Source organism: Urocitellus parryii, chromosome 3 (assembly GCF_045843805.1).
Source record: "Urocitellus parryii isolate mUroPar1 chromosome 3, mUroPar1.hap1, whole genome shotgun sequence".
In the NCBI taxonomy this organism is placed as follows: Eukaryota; Metazoa; Chordata; class Mammalia; order Rodentia; family Sciuridae; genus Urocitellus; species Urocitellus parryii.
Window position 1 is genome coordinate 86,058,331 of NC_135533.1, and position 14,767 is coordinate 86,073,097.

The window sequence follows — 14,767 nt, forward strand, 5'->3', positions numbered from 1 at the left end:
AAAACAGATATATTTATTTAGAGTATAACCCAGTTACTCTGTTTATTCTACCTTTGGTCAGAATCATTTTATCAACTTTAAAGTCACTCTTTGAGACTAGAAGGAAGTTGTCAGTGTTGGTCGTGGGGAGGAGGAAGGCTCTGTGATCAGTGATGGCAAGATCAAATGAATAATGAGACATGACAAGTTGATTTCATTGCTTGTGACTTTCCTCACACAAAGACAGGCAGAAAGATCCCAAAAGTATCTGTGGTTTTTCTTCTTTCTTTTTTTTGGATATAAATCAGCAGTGTGACTCTGTAAAGATTTATCATATATGTTATGTAGAACTAGAGCACAAGAGTTGGAAGGGTGCAGATAGTAAAAAATGATAAATCTCTAAGGAGATGGAAATGCTAATTACCCTCATTTGATCACTGCACTTTGTATATGTGCTATTGAATCATCACACTGTACCCCATTCATATACACAATTATTATATGTCATAATTTTTAAATTAAAAAATGACTCCTTTCAATAAGCAACACATATGTATGTATAGAATACAGCAAAAGAACTTATATAATAACGCTCGATACAGGAAATCTATAAAATTATGGATATTACTATCTTAGTCGGCACCCGAAGAGTGAAAACTGCATGGGGGTGAGGAAGCATGGTTTAAAGGGTTTACATTTTTTAAATTTTTAAATATCTTCCTAAAAGTGTTACCTAAGGCAAGTCTTCTCTCTTTGTGTTTTAGAAAAGTAAAAGTATGCACATATTTTCCTAAAGAATACACATCAAACACAGTAGTGTTTGGTGGAAGAAACACTACTGTATATATATATAGATATAAGCGGAGCTCCTTATTCCAAGGGTAAAGGGACCTTGGGAGTCCCTTTGGAATCACTCACAAGTAGCATTTATTTTAATTTTTTATTTAAAAATTATTATTATTAATTATTTGGTACTGGAGATTCAACCCCAGGGACATTTTACCACTGAGTTATATCTCCAGCCCTATTTGTTTTTATTTTAAGATGGGGTCTCACTAAGTTGCTTAGGGCCTCAGCTAAGTCGCTGAGACTGGTCTTGAACTTGTGATCCTCTTGTCTCAGGCTCCTGAGCTGCCGGATTACAGGCATGCACCACTGAGCCTGGCTTTTTTTTGAGACAGGGTCTTTCTAAGTTGCCCAGACTGACCTTGAACTTGTAGTCCCCCTGCCTCAGCTTCATGAATAGCTGGTATTATAAGTATGTACCACTGCAAAAGTAGCATTTTAAAAATTCAAATTGCTTCCTGTGCACAAAGTAAAAGCAATAGGTTCTAATTTAGTAATAGAGCATATACCACTAAACTGCCCATGTAACTTATGTACACTTAACTCTAAAATTGGTTGAAAAAATAGAAAACTACTCAAATTGTGTAACAAATTTGTGTACTACGACCTGTGAATTTTTTTTTTTTTTTGAAAATTATGTTGCTTTGTGGATTGTTAACCACAAAAACCATACATATGTACTGTGCTGCCTTTGGGGAGGATTTGCAAAAGTAATTTTGACTACACTGAATTTTTGCCTAAAGAAAACACTTAGGACTGAAAATTTACCTAAGAAAAGATCATAGTATTGTTTAATGTATTTTGGATTATAAGATTTTTCTCCTTAAAATTACTTCATTCCAGCTTATTTATCTAGATCAGTAAGTCAGCAGATTCAGTCCTGTATTAATTTCAAATCAGCTTATAAAACCAAATTATCAAAATATCTGGGGTGCCTTTGCTGACTTCTATTTACTTCTCTTTCCTTACAATATGGGTAATTTCTGTTGAGGCTTCATCAGACACCTGAGCTGAAAGGGAATTTGGGACCATGACTTACCAGCAGAATAATCTGATACACTGATTCCAGGGTTACTTTTGGAACACTGCAGCTTGCTGGGGTGATCACTGGTATCACTTAACATTGTTTAGGGTCGGCCCTCCTCACACTGAGGACCGATTACCAAGGGGGCTGTCATCTCTCCTGCTGTCCTAAGTAGTCTGTCCCAGAAACATTCAACAGGGCTGAGTCAGCCATTAGCCTCAGAATCTTCCTGTGCAGTTGGGTCTTACCTGGTGGTAACACCCACAGGTAGTTTTCCAGAGGCAGGATTTCGGCTGAGAAATCTTGATGGCATTTTTTTTCCATTATGTACTTAGGAAGGCACGGAGCCAAGGAACTCCAGCAAAGCAGGACCTGAGTTCACTCATGTCAGTGTTTGCCTCCTTGAATTTGGGAATCGGGTGCAGAAAAGGGGCTCTGAGCGACTGTCTTTCTCATGAGTCTCAGGCAGAAGCAGGAGATATTCATGAATTTCTGTTTTCCTTCCTCCCTCTCCCTCTGACCCTTCAGATTTATGAGGAATCCAAGATGAATTTGGAGCAGGAGAGGCCGTTTGTCTGCAGTGCCCCAGGCTGCTCCCAGGTGAGTGTGCAGATCCTCAGTGCTCCCTCCGGCTTGCAGCAAATGCACCTGCCCTCCGACAGGAAAGCTCTCACTGGGCGACCATGCCTGCCCTGAGCTTTCCTTCTTTACCAAGATACTGTCAAAGTCTGCCTCTCCTCCTCATCCTCATCATCTTCACCCTCACTATATTCCTCTTTGAATAGTTTGAAATACTCCTCTCTTACCTCTGAAGTACAGTGGTGTTGAACATTTCTGCCCATTACATCCCCCTAGAGGTGAACCCGATGCATCCTGCCCATTAGATATGAAGGGCTGTCATTTCAGAAAGGGAGGAGCCACTTGAATACTATCTGGGCCTCTGGATGACTAGTGAAATGCCTTACTATCATAGCTTAAATTCTGTTTTGTTTTATTACCCCCTTTGAGTCAAAGAAACCCTCTATGACTTTACTTTTTAGCACCTATGGTTTCTCTATGTATCTAAATCTCAAGAAGGAAAGACTCCCGCTGTACTGGGTGGAATCTCTCGGCTTCTGAGGACTCTCATCAAGTAGAAGTGGTGTGGGGATCCGATGAGATGCTACCTGGGGATTATCATAGGACCTGTATACAATAAGCTCTCAGTGAACACCCTGTCTCCTTATCACGACTGCCGCTAGGATTATTATACTGCAACCTGCCTTTTTGAAAGAAATTAGAAATGTCCATCACCTGAGGTCAGAGTTTTCCATTTCTCTTTGGAACTTGGTAGTGACTTTTCCTACTTTTGACCCTTTGCATAGCTCCCAGTTCTAATCATTTCCATTTGTGGGAAATGATCACACCTGCTTGCTTTCCTGCTGAGATCTTCATTTTATGGGATATCACACAAGTTTAGAACTCAAAGCACAGGCATCTTCCTAATGTGGTAATTAGTCACACCCTTTCCCTAAACTGGACCCAAGCTGCTCTCCCTGCCTATCTGGTTGGTGGGGTTGGCAGTACCGGGCAGAGCAGTGCCTAGGAGAGCTGTTGAGGACCAACATTATTTATGTCCCCAGGGAATATGTGGAGATTTTGGGGAGGCTTCCAGAGGGAAGAAGCCAGAGAAACACAAAGATGTTTCCGGTGTTATGAGTTGGTGTTGTCAGCTGTGAACTGAGCGACCAGAGTCCCGTGCTCAGGTCCTGGAAGTTTCACCAGGGGATTTTGTGCCAACGTTTATTTCCGAAGTGTAAATAAGGAAAGCAGTAGAGAAAATTATTTTGAAGCAAACTGGTTTTGAAGGTCATTCTGAAGTAGGAAGCACTAGGAAAACACAGATAGGTTGATAAGTAACTGGAGAAAATCCTACTAGACCAGGACTCTCCATGGTGAGTACTAAATATCATCTTACTGACTAGGTAAAAACTTGATCCCCTAACTGAGGTGAAACTGATTCTCAGCATTTTTTTTTTTCAAACCAGAAATCTTGATAGCCCAAGAGAATCAAATAATCTGAGCAGTTTCCTTTGCTTTGGGTGTGACAATGAGACATTAAGCTTTATTCAAGTTACTCAGCACATTTTTGTGGAGTTTAGGAGGTGCCAGGCACTCTGGGTGCCCTGGGGAAACAGCACTGCACAAGACAGTGTCCCTACCCTCACAGAGCTTCTAATCTACACATCAAATCTATAACCACATGATCTGATGACTCTATTTGCAGTTTTGAATAAAGACCAGGGGCCACGAAGTATAAAGCAGGGGAACTGACTTTACCTGGGAAGGTAAATGGGAAGCTCTTTTAGAGAAAGGTATTTAATAGAAGGGGATCAACAGAAACCTAGCAAAGGCAAAAAAGAGAATTGGGGGCAAGCTGGGATTCCTAGTAACGTCTAGGATTATGCATGACCACCTGATAATTAGACAAGTCAGGGAGAATAGAGCTACACATAAGTCCTTGAAGTATATGGCAGAATTTACCAAGCTTGGCACTGTTAACATTTAGGGGTGAATAATTTTTTGATGTGGGGCTGTGCATCCCTGACCTGTATCCACCAGATCCCTGTTCACACTCCACCATTGTAACAACCCCAGACATTGAGACATTTTTGCCAGATGCCCCTTGGGGGCAGGGGCAAAGCTGCCCCTGCTTGAGAGTGACTGCGTATGGTTTGCATTTTGGGTTTAGCCTTGCTTTTTAAATTTTTTTTCTTTTTATCTTTCTGGCTTTAAACTCCCTTCTTTGAATGGTCTACCTACTTCTAATCGCTGCTGTCCCATTATTTTATGAATTACTGTATGCTACCTTTCCTCCTTTTGGGAGTCAGGCAGGGTATAAATAAATCAATGCCACAGATGTGTGGTCACTGGTGTCAGATGCTGCTAGAGCAGGGATAGTTAGAGAACCTGGCCGGGCTGTTGCATTTGGCAGACAGGTTGCCCAGTGCCACCGACCCGGGAGAAGAGAAAGGCGGAGGCCAGATGGAAGGATTAATGAGAGAGTGGGCGGTGAGGAAGCGGAGGTGGCAAACATAGAGGACTCTTTCAGGAGCACTAGGCAGTGACGGGAAGCAGTGTGATATAATGGTAGCCTGAGAGGGAGGTAGCTTTTTTAAAAGTAAAGGATAGCCAAGCTGAATTTAGTCAAGGGCAAGAAACCAGTGAGAGAGGAGGAGGGGACATGCTGATTCCCCAGGTCAGGGCCCAGAGGCACCCAAGCGGGAATGGGCATGCTCCTTCCTTTGAGCCAGGTGGAGATGAAGGAGAATCTATGTAGTCACATGCAAATCCTGGGAGGTGACAATAAAGGTTGAACTGAGTCCGTTTTAAAATTTAATTTTGGGGAGGAGTTTCTGGGGATAGAACCCAGGTCAATGAATATGCGAGGCAAGCTCTAACATGGATCCACACCCCCAGCCCTTACATAGGCTCTGTGAATGACCTTGAGCATCCTGGTGAAGGAGCAGGTCGTTTCCTTGAGCACAATGAGTAGACTGAGTAAAAACTTGGACAAATGTGGGAAATAAGGATTTTACAGTTTCTTGATTTTAGATGACAATTCCAAGCCTCCTTCCCACCTTGATACATCTAAGACTCAATGTCCCCGTTTACTGTGGAAGCATTTCTTTTTTCTTGACCAGCTCTCGTAACAAGATGCCCATCTTTCAATTGAGGAGGACTTAGAGTTAAGAAAATATCATTGTTACCCAGCAGTTCCAAGTGTCTCCTGGTAGGATATTAGGAACTCCCAGTCAGGCTAATCTTTCTCATCAGGACATTTACTTTAGGCCCATTCATGGCCTGGGAATCTGCAGGGAGGGAGTGCAGGCTGGGATTGGAAAAGGAGAAAGTGAATTATCAGGATTTGATTGTGGGGGAGGTGGAAGGATTTTTCTCCCCTTTTCTCCTTGGAAAGAAATTTGGCTTTATTAGGCATGGCCTGCGATACCTGTGAGATCTTCTAAGTTACAAATCCTTAGACGGGAGGAGAGACACATTTCTCTTGTTCTTTGAAATCTCATAGTCCATTGTTATTTTCACTCTCCCTTTTCCCTCTGCCTTAACCTCGTTTTGAGTAACTCTCAGCTCTGCATCTGACGCAGACTGTACATTTTGATTATTTACAATTTGCTGCTATTTTCCTACCTGATTTTTAAAAATTACAGTTGTCTTATAGTGTCTCCTTTTGAAAGTAATGATAGTTAATATGAGCCAGTATGGGGATTATTAAGAAGAAGTAATCTAACATCCTAACATTAGGCTATTATTTTACAGAAAAAAAATGTCTGGTCAATATGAAATGAGGGATATGAGCATGTTGATTATATATGTATGTATATCATGAAAATTATGTTTTTGACAGGAAGACAAAAAAATTTAACCCCTGTCTCTAAGTCACATGTGGTAGTGTTGCATATTGAGTGCAATCATATATGATGTTATAAAGACAAGAGAAGAGATGAAACAGAGGCAAAGAACTATCATGTCACATAAGACAAACTTCTGTCTATTCAGAAATTGGCATAATTGCCATGCATTTCCAATTCCATGCTCTCCAACTTTTACTTATAATGAAAAGTAAATAATTGTTGTTTACGCAAAGAACTACTTTTAGAATATTTCGTGGCATTCAGTCCAGGGAATTCCCTTGTTCTCATGAATACAAATCTATAGTCTTTTTCTACTGCAGTATACCAAGGTAATTGAAATGTATATTGCCTATCTTGTGGAACTAGGAAGCTCTGAATGGATTTTTTAAAAAATTGTCAAAAAATGGAAATGTTTAGCAGAATTTATTGTCTTTTCTTGTATTTTTATTTGACTTTGATAAAGCAGATACTCTGTTAAGTTTAATTATTACAACATACCAATCTAAGTCAGAATAGGCTAGGATCTGTTACAATAACAAAATCACCCCAAAACTTCTATGGCTTAAAACAACAACAAAAAAAACTTATTTCTATTATAGATTGGCAGGAAGTGCTTCAAAATTCTTTAGAATTCAGAAATATTTTTCATAACCCTTCAGAGATTTAGGATTTTTGAGTGACTACTATTTCCAAGTATTACAAGTCACCATGATACACCATTAAAAAGGTGAGGGGAATAACAGAGGGTCTTACACTATTAATTCCATGCTTGCCTCTGAGTGACAGGTCACTTTCATTCATGACTAAATGTGCAGAGCTAGTCACATGACTCCATCCAACAGAATAGAGCCAGAAAATCTAGTCCCACCTCATGACCAGAAATCAGATAGCCAAAAATATTTGGAAGCAGCATTTTTTGAGAGGGTTAAATCACAGTTTTGGGGTTTTTTTTAGTTATACATGATAGTAGAGTATATTTTGACGTAGTTATATAAACATGGAGTATATCTTATCCTAATTAGGATCCCAGTCTTGTGTATGTACATGATGTGGTTATTCACTGTTGGGAGCAGCATTTTTGATAATGATAATATCATTTCCTGAAAATTAAAAATAAATAAGCATTTACTACACAGAGAATAGAATACTAAAAATAAGCTGTCATGTTACTATAAAATTGTATGTCTACTTATAAAAAACAGATAATGGATGGATCAGGGCTTCATAAACAGAAACATACTATACAGATGTCATGGTGTACATTTGTAGTATATATGTCAAGCATGGCATATAATTCTTTCCCAAAGTCTGACATGAATCAAAATTCTTTTCTATGTCATGCATTTCTCCTACTTTGGGTTAATCTATAGATAAATGTCTAGCATACTTGTCATGCTTTAGACTTAATTTTACACTATTATGTAAAACAGTAACCACTACAGAAAAGTTCCATATGGTTTTGCAAAATTCCAGTTCCTCACAGATCTAAATCCAGTTTCTTATTTTGGATATGGTCTTCTTATGTTTATAAGAAGAAATGGGAAATTTTTAATTTTGTCATGCTGCCATTAGTAGTTAATTTTTTTGTGAACATAATAAACATTAATTTAAATGCTATTTCTTTTTAAAAAGAAAGCTGCCAGCATCAGGCAGATATTAGGGCATGGCACATTTTTGAAATATATGTATATATGATCATGTAATGATTATATATATATATATATATATATATAAAATTATACATATATATAATTTTAATTTACCTCTTTCTGTTTTATCCTTAAGTAAAACACAAAATTTTAAAGCCTACCCTCAGATGAAACCTTCTAGTTCCTAAAGAAAAATATAATGTACTAATTAGTCAGTGCAGTTGGTTAGATCCAGGGAATAGAAGTAGAGGCCTTTTAAAAAGTTCCTAGGGAAGGTGTGGGGACTCAGATAATGATTGATAGCAAAGATCTCTTATTCATTATCAGCACTCAGCCAGATTCTGCAATATAGTTAACCCTTTGGTAAACTAATGGAAATCATGATGCATATATTTGAGTATACATGAAAGAAATATCTCAGCACATTTGCTTGCATAGAATAGTTTGTAACTTTACTCATGCTTTCATACTTTTTTCAGAACTGATTGTTTTGCTTTTGCAAGTCACATTCACAATGTTAAATAAATCTTTTTCTCTCTGATGACAAATATGTGCTACAAAGCTGACTATCTCCCCTTTCCATCTTTTTTTTTTCTATTTGTGCCGCAGCGCTTCCCAACAGAGGACCATCTGATGATTCATAGGCACAAGCATGAGATGACTTTGAAGTTTCCCTCAATAAAAACAGACAATATGTTATCAGGTAAGGGGCCATCAGCAAAGAAGATTTGGATGGTCAGATCAGTTCCATACAAGAATTTTATTCTCCTTTGGGTGGGCTGATTACCCCTGGCCCATTCTGTACTTTGAAAATATACATGTCTAAGGTAGAGCAGAAATGCAACCAGCTAATGTAGTGTTCACTCAAATAATTGAAGAGCTGAGGCTTCTCATTTTCTGGAATGTGAAATACTTATTACTGTGAAACTTAGTTCCATGTAAGTTTTTCTTTTTCCTTTTTTTTTTTTTTTTTTAAATCACATACCTCTAATCATGAAACCAGTATTAATTAGACTTTGGTAGTGCACATAGTACTGTTCTGAGTGCCTTGGGAGACGCACAGATTGATATATTTCCTACCCTCAAGGATATCATGATAGAGCATGCATGTGAAAACTTAGCTAAAATGAAGGATCATACACAATATATCAGATGAGTATTGTAAGAGAAAAACATTGTGCAGCTTTAGTGGAAGGAGCTCTTTTTAGGCTGAGGTGGTCAGTGAAGCCTTCCATATTGGGAGATTAAGTGAGATAATGCATGGAAACACAGCAAGTGCTCAGCAAATGTGAGCAGAAATAAATAATGCAAATAATTACTTTAGGCCATTCCTTCCCATTTTGAGTGGCAGGGCCACTCAGGAATAGCAGTGAGGAACCTGAACTCTAGCCTGGATTCTGTCTCATTTGGCTATATGATCTTGAGCAAGTAGTTGAACTTTTCTGGGCCTTGGTTTCTTTCCCCCCTAAAATGGGAACAATTGCATCTGCCCAGGCTTACTGTGAAAATCCAACCGAAAAATTCCAGAGAGAATGTTTCATAAACCCTGGCAAGGGAGTCACATAATCTCCTGTGACCCTTCTCAGGATAGAAATATGTTATCTGAACCCTGGACTCGCTGGCATCATGAAAGATATAACACATCTATGAACATGTTTTAATTGATATCAGCAGAGAAACCAACTGCTCTGGCAGACCTGGCTCATATATTTAGTGTTTCTATGGCACTTTCACTTTCCAAGTATTTTATCATCTCAGTTATTTGTAAATCTTCGGAGAGTCGTCAGACAGGTTATTACCAGGAAGCACTCAAGGAGTGGAGCAGCTTTTCTGGGCTCACTGAACAGGGCAGGGTTGAGGGTCCTTGATTCCTGATGTGAACTCTGTGATGGTGCCAGTTTAGACACAAGTTCAGATATTCCCCGTGTCAGAGCTGTCCACACAGTTTCCAAACCTGACGGTGATAGTACAGATGTGCTGTGATTTGGAAAACCATAGAGCTTCCCTGCCCCTCTCCTCTCTCTCCTCCTCCTCTCTCAGCCCCTCTATGTTTTGTTTTGAGTCAGTTGGTTCTTGGGAGACAGCTTCAACTTTCCCTACCAAGGGGCAGAAACTCCAATTTATAAGAGTTATAATAGCCTAGAGAGGGTTAGGGAACATGGCCTGGCCTTTAGCTTTCACCATTTATGATGTTCTATGGAGTCACACAGAGTACTCATGTACATATGCAGGTATCAAGGCTGTAGACTGCGCAGTTCCCAATTTTTAAAACGTTAAGTTCTTCCTGTATTTTCCCCATATTGAATCCCTGAAATAGACTGCCTGATGGTAGAGGATTTGGAGGTGAATATCAGGGAGTGGCAGGTGTGTAGGGAGATCTCTGCTTTAGTGGTAGGAACCAGTGTAGTGCCTTTCAGGAAGGCTGCTAACTGGTCCTATAAGGAACGCCACCTGATGATCCAAGAAAAAGCAGCCAAAGATATGTGAACAATGGTATGAAGCATTCTTCTATATATTGCCTGAAATAGGAAATAGGGTTTTGATTAATCTCTTTCAGCCTTTCAATATTTTTTTTTTACCATATTCTTATTAGTTTGTGTGGCTGTTGCCGCCAATCATGGGCAGTGTCAGGTGGAAAATCATGGGAAGAAAAGTAACTTTAATTTTCACAATGTCAAATTTAAAATGAGAAAATGAAGGAAGAAGTAAACATGAGGAAAAAACCAGTAAGAATAATGTAGTGGTTTATTTTCTTTTGCTTTCTCAAGTTTGCTGTTGGAGTGGTATGAGACCATTTCATACTCCAAATGAAATCGAGTACTAAATTTGAAAACTTGCTGCTCACTTTGCATGTTCGTCATCTCATAAGGATTTTCTTACTAGAAGGGAATGCAAAAATATTCAGTTCAGCTCCATTTCCTTACACTTGGAGAACTGAAGTCTACTCTGTGTAATATACTGGTGGTGTCCACACTGAGTTGTAATAGACTGTCTACTTGAGTGTTTTACTTTGCTATTTTTTCCCTAGGAAATACTTCAGTGTTTACTTATCTCAAACTTCATTTTTCATAATGATAGTTTTAACATACTAGATTGTCATTGTAAATTTGACTGTTGGGTTTATTTGTCTGTATCTATTTTGAATTTTAATTTATTAAAAACTTTGGAATCTACTTTTATTAAAAACACATTCATTAAAATGTATTTACTTCAAGCCCTGTCTTGTGAATAGATGAGTGAAAACAAATGGTTTTATATAGCTTAAAATGTAAAATCAAGAATAAAAATCAAACCTCAAATGAACAGCACAGGAAAACTTTATAAAGACCCTCTTGGGCCATATTTTTCCCAAGCAATACTCAATTACATAAAATTGCATTTCAGATGAATTGGTAAAATGTAGTAGGCATATTTATGGCTACTACATTTGCCATTTTGTTGATCTTCATCTTGAACATCACTTTAACTTTCATTAGTTACAAGTGTAACAGTTAGTGATGGTGTTGAAATGTCATAGATATAGCATTCAAGAATAAGTTTCCAAGGCTGGATGTGTAGCTCAATGGTAGAGCATTTGCCTAGCATGCATGAGGCTCTGAATTAATTCCTAGCACTGCCCCCGCTCAAAAGAAAGAAGAAGAAAGCAAAGAGAAGTTTCCAAAGATCTGAAATACTTTCATAGATTTATTGGAAGACCCATTTTACCATTTTATTTATTCCATGTAGAGTTTGCTACTCAAAAATGACTATTACTGATCTTTATCAGTAATATTTATCAGTAATAATTATCACAGGGTAGGATAGTAAAAGCAGAAGCCATGATATTTTATCGAAATGAGTCTGTTCTTCTGGATAGACAATAAACAAACTTCTTAATCTAAAGGGACAGAGTAAGGACACAAATGGGGATGGTGGTGTTGAGTTCAGGAGGCAAAGGCTTGGACAACCCTTCCTACCTTGGTCCTATCCTTTTGAATTGGTCTGCATGATACCGTGCCAGCATCCTGATATGATGGTTCTGTATCCTTCCCTTCAACTGTAGTTTAAAAACTTCTGATGAGAGGAAATGTCATGGTCAGGGAAGTTGGGCTCTTGAGGGTTTTAAGTGCCAAATTTGAAATAGGACTCTGAAGAGGACAATGTACTTCCTCACATAAGTTGCAAAATTACGAGCTATTACGTGACAGATCCATCAATTTGAAAACCATCGTCAAATTTTGGTATAGAAATAAAGATGATGGTGTTTGAGTTTATTTTAATGGTATAATAATTAGGTACACAGGAATTCCCAAATTTTGACCCACTGCTACTTTTTTTTTTTTTTAAACAGGATCATTAGGTTTTATACAGGAAAACAAAAAAACAGAATGAGAATCTGTTCTTGGGTTAGGTACAGAATTTGTACCTAAACAAGCAAATTATATTCCAAATGAAAATGCAAATTGTAAAAAAAAAAAAAAAAAGATTGAAGCACACAGCCCCTCTCTCTTATTTCTTGCCATACGTTTTGGGACCAGTGAGTTCCATCTTTCCTGTGGAGAGAGTGAGATGGGCATCCCTCAGGGTAGAGATATACATGTGTGTGTGTGTGTGTGTGTGTGTGTGTGTGTGTGTGTGTGTGTGAGACTTAGAAGGTGATTGATTTCACTGCATGGGGAAAAAGATAAAGTTCAAAAGTGCTGAGGACTTTTCCCAAAAGGTAAAACCCAATCAACATCTCAGGTGGGAAGCCTAAGAGACGCATTGGACAAGGCCTTTAAATGCCTGTTAATGTTGCAGGAAATGGATCTGTCCTTGGGAGGGAAGTTGGGGCAGGCACCAGCCCAGGAGCAGAGAGAGGAGCTGAAGTTGCGCCTCTATCATGTCTACATACTATTTAACAAACATTTATTGAGAGCCCACAGAGGTCATCATGGGTGTACTGCACTGGACAAGATACCTAAGATCCCTCTTATCATGGAACACACAGTAGTAGAATGTGGAAGAAGAGAGACAATAAACAACCACAAGACAACCCAGATAAGTGAATAAGGAGATGTTACTAGTGACACGTGCCATGAAGATAAAGCTTGACAATGTGACAGCAAGTGGCCAGCAGGCCACCTCAAATCTGGTGATCAGGAAAATCTCTCTGCATTTGTGCAAAGATCTGATGTGCAGCACTAAAATCAGGGTTCCTTTCTCCCTGACTTCTGCATATAGTGAGATTGGATGGAGTAGCCCTGCAAGACCAGATGTGGTTCAGCTGGCTGTCTCTTAAGCTGGCATACCCAGGAGAGTCCAAAGACTGTTTCTGCCTACCATTCTCCTTCCCAATTTCTCAGCACTTACCATCTGAAGCAAGTGATGATACCATCCTTCAGAGCCCAACTCTGTCCCCAGGCTAGGTCTAGAATCAGGGCCCATCTCTAGTTCCAGGCTCTAAAGCTAATTCTCACCATGGAGAAAGCGAGAATATGATTTAATGAAGTGGAGCATTTGTCTCCAAGACGCTAGTCATGATCACCCCAACAGCCCAAATCCATTGGTCATGGCCCTTTGCTACAAACCCTATTAATAATTCATGGGCATTTTAAGGGAGGAACCAGAGGGAAGGTGCCTATGTAACTCCAAATTCTTTTTAGAATGAACTGGGATATTTTTTTAAAAAGGGATTGAGGAAATAAATAATAAATATTTCTCTCTCTCTCTCTCTGTCTCTCTCTCTCTCTCTGACACACACACACACACACACAGCCCATGAGCCCATGAGCCCATACTTACCTCCTCTTCTTGACAATTCCACTGTAAAGGTATATAGTTACTTCCCAATGTTTAAATTATTTGCACTTTTATGGAACAGAGGGTGGTAGAGGTGGCTTGCACCAGAGGGCAGCATGATAACTGTAATGGCTGCCACTTATAGTTTTACCTTATGCCTGTAATTGTGCCCTATACTTTACATATACACATTATTTAATCCTCAGCACATTTTTTTCCATATGAGGAAGTAAGATGGAGAGAATAAGTAGTTTGTGCAAAGACCATATGTGTCTATGATTTTATTACTATGTACTTAGATTTGTTGAGACATACTAAGAACATATTTTGGTTTTTGATTTGTTTGGATTTAAATATATGAATATATTTTTATATACTTTTTAAAATTGTACTGGAGATTAAATCTGGGTCATGTTACCACTTAGCTATATCTCCAGTCCTTTTAATTTAAGTTACTTAGGTCCTTGTTGAGTTGTGAACAGCTTTTTCTTATATTATTCAATAGTCTTCAAATGGAGCAAACAGTCAAAAGTCTTTAGGAGGAGATTCTGACACATTAGCAAGAAAGAAAGAGTTATTTTCCAACCAGATTGCCTCATCTATTGTGGCTAATAGAATGCAGTTGGCTGTTGGCCTTTATGGGAGTTGTCCATTTCTTATCCACATTTCTAACTGGTCAAGCAACATAGATTTTTGAACAATTCACCTGACTACATTGGAGGCCTTGCTTTGCAATATTTTTTTATATATGAAAAATTGGCCTACAGTCTCTATTGCACTTGGAAACTAGTCCCTCTTGACAAAGACTGTAGGAGAACTCAGGCAATCAGGAACTAAGAGGAAAACTTTAGCTTTAGCTTCCACTATTCAGGGCAGATCTTGCCTTGGGTCCCTTGGTTCACTTGGTGAGCATGATATCTTGGGTTAATAATCCTTACCAGCTCAGCCTCTCTAAAGTAAATTGAAATCCTGGCTTCATTGCTATTGGAACATACCAGGTAGCTCATGGCTGACAGTAGGCCTGGATTACACGTGGGCCTGTGCTACAGGAAATGCCCTTCTCTGTGCATTTTCTTTTCTTTTTTCCCTTCCTTCCT

At 38.9% G+C, this 14,767-nt stretch overlaps 1 protein-coding gene across 3 annotated transcripts in view; it reads left to right on the forward strand.

Moving 5' to 3' along the window:
• The window catches only part of Creb5 (cAMP responsive element binding protein 5), a 398,582-nt gene that overhangs the window by 70,969 nt on the left and 312,846 nt on the right, over positions 1-14,767 (forward strand). For all 3 annotated transcript variants that reach the window (XM_077795986.1, XM_026407467.2, XM_026407469.2), the window contains 2 exons: positions 2,378-2,449; positions 8,520-8,613. In XM_077795986.1, coding sequence (XP_077652112.1) covers positions 2,396-2,449; positions 8,520-8,613 — 148 coding nt within the window. In that variant the 5' untranslated portion in view covers positions 2,378-2,395. The remainder of the gene's footprint in view (positions 1-2,377; positions 2,450-8,519; positions 8,614-14,767) is intronic.